Below are 12599 nucleotides of genomic sequence, written 5' to 3'. Positions count from 1 at the left end.
CACTGACCCAGGCCAATCCAACACTGACACAGACCAATTCAACACTGACACAGACCAATTCAACACTGACCCAGAACAAACACAGCACGGACCCAGAACAAACACAGCACTGACCCAGAACAAACACAGCACTGACCCAGAACAAACACAGCACGGACCCCAGAACAAACACAGCACGGACCCCAGAACAAACACAGCACGGACCCAGAACAAACACAGCACTGACCCAGAACAAACACAGCACGGACCCAGAACAAACACAGCACTGACCCAGAACAAACACAGCACGGACCCCAGAACAAACGCAGCACGGACCCCAGAACAAACACAGCACAGACCCAGAACAAACACAGCACTGACCCAGAACAAACACAGCACGGACCCAGAACAAACACAGCACGGACTCAGAACAAACACAGCATGAATTCAACATGTACACAGCACCAACCCAGCATTAACACAGCACCAACACATCATGAACACAGCACAAAACCAGCATGAATACAGTACAAACTCAGCATGAACAACAACTTGCATTTATTTAGCGTCTTTAAGTAGTAAATCGTTCCAAGGTGCTTCACAGGAGTGTTATCAAACAAAATTTGACACTGAGCCAAATAAGGAGATATTAGATCAGGTGACCAAAGTGTCTTAAAGGAGGAGAGAGAGGTAGCGCAACGGAGAGGTTTAGAGAGGGAACTTCAGAACTTAGGGCCTGGGCAACTGAAGGCACAGCCGCCAATGGTGGAGCCATTATAATTGGGGATGCGCAAGAGGCCAGAATTGGAGGAGCGCAGAGATCTCAGAGGGTTTTAGGATTGGAGGAGGTTACAGAGATAGGGAGGGCCGAGGCCATGGAGGGATTTGAAAACAAGGTTTTGAATTTTAAAATCGAGGCGTTGCCAAACCAGGAGCCAATGTAGGTCAGCGAGCACAGGGGTGATGGGTGAATGGGACTTGGTGCGAGTTAGGATACAGGCAGCAGAGTTTTGGATGAGCTCAAGTTTATGGAGGGTGGAAGATGGGAGGCCGGCCAGGAGAGCATTGGAATAGTCGAGTCTAGAGGTAACAAAGGCATGGATGAAGGTTTCAGCAGCAGATGAGCTGAGGCAGGGGCGGAGACAGGCACGAACACAACACAAAGACAGCACCAGACCAGCACAAGCACAACAAATCAGTTTGTTAAGTTTCAATTTTTTCTTCTTTTCATTTGGCTATTTTGTACTTCTCTTATTGAGCAATCACACCCAATCATATTCTACCAAAGAAAAGTTCTACCCTTCACCATGTTATATTTGCCACAACAGTTCTTTCATCTCCAAAAATAAAACTTACCACGGAGCACGTGAAAAATTCACAAAACAATTAAATTCTTGGGGAAAGGGGGCAATTGAGAGGGAATGAGAGCCTATTCAGTGGCTGGGAGAAGGAAAAGGACCCTCAATGGAGGGAGTGTGGAGCGAATGATCCTATTCAAAGGTGGGGACAGAGAGAGGCCCATTTAAGACTTTCAACTCAGACCAGAGATTGAACATGAGACATCCCTGCTCCATGTGGCTTGGTACCACAGCAAGGCCATGTTTCTAAGTGTGTGCCTTTATTGCTGCTCCTCATTCCTTGTGCTTGTTTTTCAGGAATGTACCAACCCCTGTTGTTACGCCAATAACTGCACCCTGAAGATGAATGCAGAATGCGCTCATGGGATCTGTTGTCATAAGTGCAAGGTCAGTACCCTTCACAACGTCATGTTTTAATTCAGTAACATTTGATGATATACAAATGTCCATTTGCACCCTATTTAATGGACATTTACTAATTACTTATTGGAATGTCGTAAAAACCCAACTGGTTCACTAATGTCCTTTTGGGGAATGAAACCTGCTATTTTGGGGGACTGGGAGTCAATGTAGATCAACATGTTTGTGTAAACTTCTGTCTGCACTATTTGAACACGGTTACTGACACGAACACACTAACTGACGTGCTAAAAATAGCACACAGAGGAAACAAAACCCTTTGGTAACCTGTTTACATTTTAACCTTTTGTCATAGTTGGCTCAAACACTGAACTGTTGGTTCCAAAATCCAATTGGTGACTGCCCTACGTACTTGGGCTTGGCCAGTGATGTCCTCTGCTCCCTCTCACTCTCCAGCAAGGGAAAACACACAAGAAAAATCTTATTTGTGGTTGGACTACCCTAGCAGCCATAATACAAGTGAAAGGACCCGCGTTGAACCTACCAAGTTTGCAGAGAGAGTCTAGGCCTACCTTCTGGGAATTTGACCTGTGACCCCCCAAATGGTCCAGCAAGATGGCACTTGGAGCGTCCCTTTCATCAGTCCCACACTCATATACTGGTGAATTTTCTCTTCCAACAGTTAAAGACCGCTGGCAAGGTCTGCAGGAAGTCATCAGGAGCATGTGACCTACCTGAGTACTGCTCTGGCGACTCTGAGTTTTGTCCGGCCAACTTTTACCAAATGGATGGTGCCAGCTGTGATGGAGGTCAGGCCTATTGTTACAATGGGATGTGCCTGACTTACAAAAATCAGTGTGTGCTGCTGTGGGGTTCTGGTAAGTACAAAGAAAAGTCCCAGTGATCTTGGGTTCAATTATGGCTTTTTATTTAGCTTTATCTTTTTATAGTTGGTCTGTTTGAGGGGGGCCAAAAAATCAGCCAGGTGTCCCACTCTTGGTTGCTAACCTGTGACCTCTGCTGGAATGTACATGTGTGCAAGAAGAAGGAAAGAGAGAACGAACAAACTTGCATTTCTATAGCACCTTTCACAACCTCAGGATGTCCCAAAGCGCTTTATAGCCAATGAAGTCCTTTTGAAGTGTAGTCACTGTTGTAGTGTAGGTAATCATGGCAGCCAGTTTGTGCACAGCAAGGTCCCACTAACAGCATTGAGGTAAATCACTAGTTAATTTGTTTGTGCAAAGTGTTGACTGCAGGATTAATGTTAGCCAGGACACCGGAGAGAACGCCTTGCTCTTCTTTGAATCATTGATGCATTTGAGGTGAAGCTAGTTAAATGCTCAAATAGGGAGAAAGGAATAGAGGATATGCTGATGGGGTTAGATGAAGTAGGGTGGGAGGAGGCTCGTGTGGAGCATAAACTCCGGCTTAGACCAGTTGGGCCGAGTGGCCTGTTCCTGTGTTGTAAATTCTATGTAATTCTATGAATCGTGCCGTGGGATCTTTTACATCCACCTGAGAGGGCAGACGGGGCCTCGGTTTAACGTCTCATTTGAAAGACGGCACCTCCGACAGCGCAGCACTCCCTCAGTGCTGCACTGAAGTGTCAGCCTAGATCGTGTGCTGTTCCATCTGTGAGATCTTCAAAGGATTCGTGTGGAATGTTGTTTTTTTTTTCCACAGATGTTGACTGACCTGAATGTTTCCGGTGTTTTCTGTTTTTATTTCAGAATTCCAGTATCTGCGGTATTTTGCTTTTTTTTTGATCCAAGAAAATTGTTGACGAAAGCAAAGGGCTAGACTACCAGGGAAACCTGGAAATTAGGAGTAAGAAGAGAACTGCTCGCTGAACTACATCCGGCAATGCCTTGATTTTAAAATTCTTATCCTTGTTTTCAAATCCCTTCATGGTCTCAACCCCTCCCTTTCTCTGTAACCTCCTCCAGTCCTGCAACCCTCCGAGATCTCTGCGCTCGTCCAATTCTGGCCTCTTGCACGTCCCCAATTTTCATTGCTCCACCCGTGCCTTCAGCTGCCTAGGGCCTAAGCTCTGGAATTCCCTCCCTAAGACTCTCCGCCTCTCTACCTCTCTCTCCTCCTTTGAAGACACTCCTTAAAACCTACCTCTTTGACCAAGCTTTTGGTCACCTGTCCTAATACCTCCTTATGTGGCTCAGTGTCAAATTTTGTTTGATAATCACTCTTGTGAAGCACCTTGGGATGTTTTACTACGTTAAAGGTGCTATATAAATGCAAGTTGTTGTTGTTGCCCCCGATGGATAACTGAGTTGTGGAATAAGTTACCAGGAGAAGACATTGAAGCAGAAGAATAAATGTATTGAAGACACAATTGGATACATATCCGGAGAGAGAAGGAATGTGGGATCGGGTGGGCAGGTGAGGTTAATGTATGAAAAAACCTAAAACAAAAGCAAAATACTGTGGATGCTGGAAATCTGAAATAAGAACAGGAAATGCTGGAAAGCAGTCAGCAGGTCAGGCACTATTTGTGGAGAGACAAACAGAGTTGACGTTTCAAGTCAGTGACCTCAGCAGGTTCCTCGAGCCTGCGTTGAGCTTCATTTTAACAGTGTAGGAGGCCGAGGACAGAGAGGATTGGGCGGAGAATTAAAGTGGCAAGCGACCGGAAGCTCAGGGTCACGCTTGCGGACTGAACGGAGGTGTTCAGCAAAGCGATCATGCAATCTGCGTTTGGTCTCCCCAATGTAGAGGAGACTGTATCGTGAGCAGCGAATGCATTATTCCAATTGCACCCCCCCCCCCCCAACTTTCTGTGGCTCTGCACTTGATCTCTGACCTTTGGCATCTCACGGACCTCTCCCATTGTTATTTCCCTGTCCCCCGCCACCCTCGCTTTCCCTGGCTGTGCACTAGCTTAAAAGCTGTTAAATCTCTAATATCATCCAGTTCTGATGGACGGTTATCGACCTGAAACATTAACTCTGTTTCTCTCTCCACGGATGCTGCCTGACCTGCTGAGTGTTTCCTGTTTTTATTTATGAATAAGCCTTCTTGGCCGAACGGTCTTTTCCCGTACCCCTAAATCGCCTATTGTTCCGAAGTGTATTGACTTTCTTCTCCGTGGTTTTAGGGGCTCAGGTTGCTCCGGAGGCGTGCTTCGAACGGGTGAACGTCGCTGGGGACACGTACGGCAACTGTGGCAAAGACCAGCAGGGAAGTTACCGCAAGTGTGAGACCAGGTAAAAAGGCCACCCACTGTTTCTCGCCGACGATCGGCAACCCCACCTGTGTTTGATTGAGCTTGTCCGGGGTGGGGGGAGGGGGATGTTGGTGAAATCGGTCTTCGGCTCTAGTGCAACAAATGGACGATGGCGAGTCGGCAGCCCGTTTTACGATCCCCGCCCGATTTTGTTTTCCATTTACTTCAAATGGGAAAGGAAATCAAGTGAGGTGTAAAACGGGCCGCTGTTTCGCTACCGCCCGTTTTGCGCCTTCGCCAAAGACCGATTGCACCCCCATGTACCGTCTAAAGATAAGAAAGAACTTGCATTTATATATCGCCTTTCACAACCTCAGGACGTCCCAAAGCGCTTTACAGCCAATGAAGTACTTTTGAAGTGTAGTCACTGTTGTAATGTAGGAAACGCGGCAGCCGATTTGCGCACAGCCAGTCCCATAAATAGCAACGTGATAATGGCCAAACAGTCTGGGTTTCTTTCAGTGATATTGGCCACGACACCGGGGAAAACTCCCCTGCTCTTCTTCAAAATAGTGCCGTGGGATCTTTTACATCCACCTGAGAGGGCAGACAGGGCCTCGGTTTAACATCTCATCTAAAAGACCGGCACCTCTGCCAGTGCAGCACTCCCTCGGTACTGCACTGAAGTGTTAGCCTGGATTATGTCTCTTGAATGGGACTTGAACCCACAACCTTTTGATTGAGACGCAAGAGTGCTACTACTGAGCCACTGCTGACACCTGACCACGTTAGCATACTTAATAGAGTATGACGATCGGTAGTATAACTTGCTGCTGCTAACCCTTCAGAACAGGCGACCAATGATTAGTCCCACGCTATGAGTTCCTGATCTCGGTCAATAAAATGCACCAAATGGAGGCTACTCACTTCCTGGGAATAATAGAGAGAGAAAGAGAGAGAGAAAGTGGGAGTGAGAAAATGGCAAGGGAGAGAGGGAAGGAGGAGAAATAGAGAGTGAGAGAGAGAGAGAATGGCAGTGGGAGGAGAGCAGGAGCGAATGTACGTAACAGAATCAATGAAAGGGGAGGAGGAAGCAGCAGAGAGAGAGGGAAGGTGAAGGAAGAGAGAGAAATAAATTGGGGAGAGTGGGAGGGAGAGTACAGCTGAGAGAATGAAGGAGATTGCAGCAGAGAGTGAAGGAGAGTGTGGCAGAAAGACAGTGGGGGCAGAGTCTAGCATTAAAATACCAGCTGGAAAGTATACTTTAATATTCTTAATTAAACAACGTTACGACAGCAACAAATGTTTTGTTTTCTTGCAAAACTCACATCCTAAAAGAGACAAGTTGAATCTTTGGCATCACCCATTCTTTGGTAGCCTCAGAGAAATAAGCAGTAACACTGTTGTCAGCCCTGTTAACTTTTTAACATGTGTTTTTTGTTTAATTAAAGGAATGCCAAGTGTGGGAAAATACAGTGTCAAAGTGCAGCTCAAAAGCCTCTTGAGGCAAATGCCGTTGCCATAGACACCACAATAACTGTGGATGGGAGGAGGGTGCAGTGCAGGGGTACCCATCTGTACACGACTCCAGAGCTAGAAGGGGACATGCTGGACCCAGGACTGGTCATGACTGGAACAAAATGTACCGAGAAGCATGTGAGTTACTCTGTTTGGGCAAAATAAAAGGTTGTGTTTGACAGATGGAATGTGGGCGTTTACTTGTCTATGGGCCAAAACAGGTAAATGTCGCGGTCGATTTTGGTCTTGGTCGGTCTGGAGCCGACTGTCCACCCATTGTGGAACCCGTGCGATTCTCATCCCATTGATGTAGGCGGGTTCTACAGTGACGATCCGCTCCGCCAGGTTACTACCCACATGGTGAAGGTGTGTGCAGCATCATGGGTTGGAGCTTCAGCACTCAGTGCCTTGCAGTGCTTGGATATCACTGTGTGCCCCATGACAATTGACCAGTTCACTTACTGACCTTTGATGGTGCTGCTAATTCCGAGTGCCTCTCACTCTTTCACACTCACTCCGGACTTACTCAGATGCACATTATCCATGTTCTCTCTCTCTTCTGTTTCTCCCTGTTCTGTCTTTATTTCTCACTCCCCTCTCCCTGTTCCATCTATCGTCCACTCCCCTCCCCATGTTCCATCTCTCTCCCACCCCCCTCCTTGTTCCATCTCTCTCTCACTCCCCTCTCCCTGTTCCGTCTCTCTCCCACTCCCCTCTCCATGTTCCATCTCTCTCCCACCCCCCTCTCCTTGTTCCATCTCTCTCTCACTCCCCTCTCATGTTCCATTTCTCTCCCACTCCCCTCTCCATGTTCCATCTCTCTCCCACTCCCCTCTCCATGTTCCATCTCTCTCCCACTCCCCTCTCCATGTTCCATCTCTCTCCCACCCCCCTCTCCTTGTTCCATCTCTCTCCCACCCCCCTCTCCTTGTTCCATCTCTCTCCCACTCCCCTCTCATGTTCCATTTCTCTCCCACTCCCCTCTCCATGTTCCATCTCTCACCCACTCGCTCTCCCTGTTCCATCTCTCTCCCACTCCCCTCTCCCTGTTCCATCTCTCACCCACTCGCTCTCCCTGTTCCATCTCTCTCTCACTCCCCTCTCCCTGTTCCATCTATCGTCCACTCCCCTCCCCATGTTCCATCTCTCTCCCACCCCCCTCTCCTTGTTCCATCTCTCTCTCACTCCCCTCCCCATGTTCCATCTCTCTCCCACTCCCCTCTCCATGTTCCATCTCTCCCACTCCCCTCTTCCTGTTCCATCTCGCTCTCACTCCACTCTCCCTGTTCCATCTCTCTCCCACTCCCATCTTCCTGTTCCATCTCTCTCCCACTCCCCTCTTCCTGTTCCATCTCTTACCCACTCCCCTCTCCCTGTTCCATCTCTCTCACCCCCTCTCCCTGTTCCATCTCTCTCCCACTACCCTCTCCCTGTTCCATCTCTCTCCCACTCCCCTCTTCCTGTTCCATCTCTCTCACTCCCCTCTCCATGTTCCATCTCACTCCCACTCCCCTCTCCATGTTCCATCTCTCCCCCACTCCCCTCGTCCTGTTCCATCTCTCTCCCACTCCCCTCTCCATGTTCCATCTCTCTCCCACTCCCACTCCATGTTCCATCTCTCTCCCACTCCCCTCTTCCTGTTCCATCTCTCTCCCACTCCCTCTCCCTGTTCCATCTCTCTCTCACTCCCCTCTCCCTGTTCCATCTCTCTCCCACTCCCCTCTTCCTGTTCCATCTCTCTCTCACTCCCCTCTCCCTGTTCCATCTCTCTCACTCCACTCTCCCTGTTCCATCTCTCTCTCACTCCCCTTTCCCTGTTCCATCTCTCTCCCACTCCCTCTTCCCTGTTCCATCTCTCTCACTCCACTCTCCATGTTCCATCTCTCTCCCACTCCCCTCTCCCTGTTCCATCTCTCTCCCACTCCCTCTCCCTGTTCCATCTCTCTCACATTCCCTCTCCCTGTTCCATCTCTCTCCCACTCCCTCTCCCTGTTCCATCTCTCTCCAACTCCCCTCTCCATGTTCCATCTCTCTCCCACTCCCTCTCCCTGTTCCATCTCTCTCACACTCCCTCTCCATGTTCCATCTCTCTCCCACTCCCCTCTCCATGTTCCATCTCTCTCTCACTCCCCTCTCCCTGTTCCATCTCTCTCTCATTCCCCTCTCCCTGTTCCATCTCTCTCCCACCCCCCTCTCCTTGTTCCATCTCTCTCCCACCCCCCTCTCCTTGTTCCATCTCTCTCCCACTCCCCTCTCATGTTCCATTTCTCTCCCACTCCCCTCTCCATGTTCCATCTCTCACCCACTCGCTCTCCCTGTTCCATCTCTCTCCCACTCCCCTCTCCCTGTTCCATCTCTCACCCACTCGCTCTCCCTGTTCCATCTCTCTCTCACTCCCCTCTCCCTGTTCCATCTATCGTCCACTCCCCTCCCCATGTTCCATCTCTCTCCCACCCCCCTCTCCTTGTTCCATCTCTCTCTCACTCCCCTCCCCATGTTCCATCTCTCTCCCACTCCCCTCTCCATATTCCATCTCTCCCACTCCCCTCTTCCTGTTCCATCTCGCTCTCACTCCACTCTCCCTGTTCCATCTCTCTCCCACTCCCATCTTCCTGTTCCATCTCTCTCCCACTCCCCTCTTCCTGTTCCATCTCTTACCCACTCCCCTCTCCCTGTTCCATCTCTCTCACCCCCTCTCCCTGTTCCATCTCTCTCCCACTACCCTCTCCCTGTTCCATCTCTCTCCCACTCCCCTCTTCCTGTTCCATCTCTCTCACTCCCCTCTCCATGTTCCATCTCACTCCCACTCCCCTCTCCTTGTTCCATCTCTCTCCCACTCCCCTCTCCATGTTCCATCTCTCTCCCACTCCCCTCTCCATGTTCCATCTCTCTCCCACTCCCACTCCATGTTCCATCTCTCTCCCACTCCCCTCTTCCTGTTCCATCTCTCTCCCACTCCCCTCTCCATGTTCCATCTCTCTCCCACTCCCGCTCCATGTTCCATCTCTCTCCCACTCCCCTCTTCCTGTTCCATCTCTCTCCCACTCCCTCTCCCTGTTCCATCTCTCTCTCACTCCCCTCTCCCTGTTCCATCTCTCTCCCACTCCCCTCTTCCTGTTCCATCTCTCTCTCACTCCCCTCTCCCTGTTCCATCTCTCTCACTCCCCTCTCCCTGTTCCATCTCTCTCTCACTCCCCTTTCCCTGTTCCATCTCTCTCCCACTCCCTCTTCCCTGTTCCATCTCTCTCACTCCACTCTCCATGTTCCATCTCTCTCCCACTCCCCTCTCCCTGTTCCATCTCTCTCCCACTCCCTCTCCCTGTTCCATCTCTCTCACATTCCCTCTCCCTGTTCCATCTCTCTCCCACTCCCTCTCCCTGTTCCATCTCTCTCCAACTCCCCTCTCCATGTTCCATCTCTCTCCCACTCCCTCTCCCTGTTCCATCTCTCTCACACTCCCTCTCCATGTTCCATCTCTCTCCCACTCCCCTCTCCATGTTCCATCTCTCTCTCACTCCCCTCTCCCTGTTCCATCTCTCTCTCATTCCCCTCTCCCTGTTCCATCTCTCTCCCACTCCCCTCTTCCTGTTCCACCTCTCTCCCACTCCCCTCTCCATGTTGCATCTCTCCCCTACTCCCCTCTTCTTATTCCATCTCTCTCCCACTCCCTTCTCCCTGTTCCATCTCTCTCCCACTCCCCTCTCCCTGTTCCATCTCTCTCCCACTCCCCTCTCCCTGTTCCATCTCTCTTCCACTCCCTTCTCCCTGTTCCATCTCTCTCTCACTCACCTCTCCCTGTTCCATCTCTCTCCCACTCCCCTCTCCATGTTCCATCTCTCTCCCACCCCCCTCTCCTTGTTCCATCTCTCTCTCACTCCCCTCTCCCTGTTCCATCTCTCTCCCACTCCCCTCTTCCTGTTCCATCTCTCTCCCACTCCCCTCTCCCTGTTCCATCTCTCTCCCACTCCCTTCTCCCTGTTCCATCTCTCTCCCACTCCCTTCTCCCTGTTCCATCTCTCTCCCACTCCCTTCTCCCTGTTCCATCTCTCTCCCACTCCGCTCTTCAAGTTCCATCTCTCTCCCACTCCCTTCTCCCTGTTCCATCTCTCTCCCACTCCCTTCTCCCTGTTCCATCTCTCTCCCACTCCGCTCTTCAAGTTCCATCTCTCTCTCACTCCCCTCTCCATGTGTCTCTGTCCCACTGCCCTCTCCCTGTTCCATCTCTCTCCCACTCCCCTGTCCATGTTCCATTTCTCCCCCACTCCCCTCTCCCATTTCCTTCTTCATATTTCTCTATCCCACTCCCTACTCCATGTTCTGGATTCCGATGAGGGCCAGGAAAGTGGGAACATAGGAACAGGAGTAGGCCATTCAGCCCCTCGTGCCTGCTCCGCCATTTGATAAGATCATGGCTGATCTGTGATCTAACTCCATATACCCGCCTTTGGCCCATATCCCTTAATACCTTTAATTGCCAAAAATGACATGACATCGGGAATCTCTGGCCCGGCCTCTTCTTAACATCGATAACATTGTTTGGGGTGGATCGAGGATCTGCCCAAACAGGCCATCGCAGAATCGGACAACTTAATGGTCGGACTCGCCGTCTCTGGGCCCTGGCCTAATTTGAAGTCCTGCCGCAGTGACAGCTGGAGTACGTTGGAACAGCCTCATGTTTTCAGCCCCTAGTGTGAAATGACTGGACACCTCGATGGCTGACGTTTGTGACCCGCTAAATCCAATCCCCCTTCTCAACCCCCACGCACCAAAAACAGGTGAACCTTACAGTTCTGTACAAATAGACAGCGTACAGCTTCAAATGAGCCCTGGGACCAAGGGCTCTCTGGTTAACTAGGTGTCACTTTTAAAATAGCATAAATGGGGACGGAGACAACCAGTGAGTTTCTGGAGCGAGAAGGGATTGCGGGCTCTGGTGAGATAGGGTGGGTAGGTGTTTTTTTTAAAAAAAAATCATTTTCAGGCTGGCATTTATTGCCCATCCCTCGCTGCCCTTGAGAAGGTGGTGATGAGCCGCCTTCTTGAACCGCTGCAGTCCGTGTGGTGAAGGTATTCCACCATGTTGTTGGTTAGGGAGTTCCAGGATTTTGACCCAGTTAATCTCTGTCGGACCTAATGGCCTTTTCCTGTTACTAAAAGCTCCTTTGTTCTAACAGATATGCTTTGAAGGACGATGTCAGAATGCTTCTTTCCTGGCAGCAGATGAGTGTATTGCAAAATGCCATAACCATGGGGTAGGTGTGGAGCATATCCAAGACTTCGCTTTTCCAGTTTGCTTTCCAGGTCCATCTTTAATGATGTAACTTCCTATTGTGCTGTGAATTACACTGCATTACTGGAATCAAGTCGAGGATGTCTTTGTGTAAGTAGTTTGTACAACAGTTCAATAAACCACACAACCTCCAGCCTCCAGTCCAGTTTCTGGAGTGCTTTGGAGTCCTTTGATTTGATACAAACTCATTCTCTTCTAGGGTTACCACCTGCCTGGTTTGTCAATCGTCCACCCAGATATTCTTAAAATGCGATCTTGGCATTTTTTCCCCTTCACTCCTGTGTCTCGTGATATGGAGGCGAGAAGGGAGCAACCAAAATGATTGAGGGGATGGATTATGAGAAGCGATTATTGGGAATGTTCTCATTGGAAAAGGGAAGGCTGGGAGCTGACATGATTGCTGTTTTTACACGTCTAAAGGGACTAGATAATTTAGATCATGACAGACTATTTCACCTTGTCCAGAACAGTAGAACCAGAGGACACGGCCTGCGCTTGAAGGGAGGTAAATTCAAAACTGATGTGCGGAAATAATATTTCAATGAGCGAGTGGTCAATCTATGGAACAGGCTCCCTAGGGAGGTGGTTGAAGCAGTTAGTATTAATTAATTCAAATGAAAATTAGATAGATTTCACTCAGAAAATAATATTTTGGGATACAATATATGAGTAATTTGAGACATGACATAGTAAGTGTAGCATGCTTGGGAGGAAAAGGTGACTTTGGACCTATGGTTCCCAGAGCTCTCCACCACTGGGGGTTTTCCTCATGTCATGTCTGGGTCTGTTGTGGACTCATTGATAGAGATCAATTTCTCTGATTAGTCAACAACTCCGTTATCATTGTTTCCTGCAATTACCAGGATGGTAGATGGTGAACTAGATGGACCTTGGTCTTTTTTTGTCTAGC

The 12599-nt window shown here is 49.5% G+C and overlaps 1 protein-coding gene across 1 annotated transcript in view; it reads left to right on the top strand.

Moving 5' to 3' along the window:
• Positions 1 to 12599, top strand: part of adam19b (ADAM metallopeptidase domain 19b) — a 173083-nt gene that overhangs the window by 139951 nt on the left and 20533 nt on the right. The window contains exons 13-17 of the mRNA XM_067996530.1: positions 1635 to 1724; positions 2380 to 2575; positions 4813 to 4921; positions 6333 to 6537; positions 11574 to 11651. Of these exons, the coding sequence (XP_067852631.1) occupies positions 1635 to 1724; positions 2380 to 2575; positions 4813 to 4921; positions 6333 to 6537; positions 11574 to 11651 (678 nt within the window). The remainder of the gene's footprint in view (positions 1 to 1634; positions 1725 to 2379; positions 2576 to 4812; positions 4922 to 6332; positions 6538 to 11573; positions 11652 to 12599) is intronic.

This window comes from Heptranchias perlo, chromosome 14 (genome assembly GCF_035084215.1).
Source record: "Heptranchias perlo isolate sHepPer1 chromosome 14, sHepPer1.hap1, whole genome shotgun sequence".
Classification (NCBI taxonomy): domain Eukaryota; kingdom Metazoa; phylum Chordata; class Chondrichthyes; order Hexanchiformes; family Hexanchidae; genus Heptranchias; species Heptranchias perlo.
The sequence above is the reverse complement of the archived record's forward strand: the minus strand, read 5'-3'. Positions and strand labels throughout refer to the sequence as shown.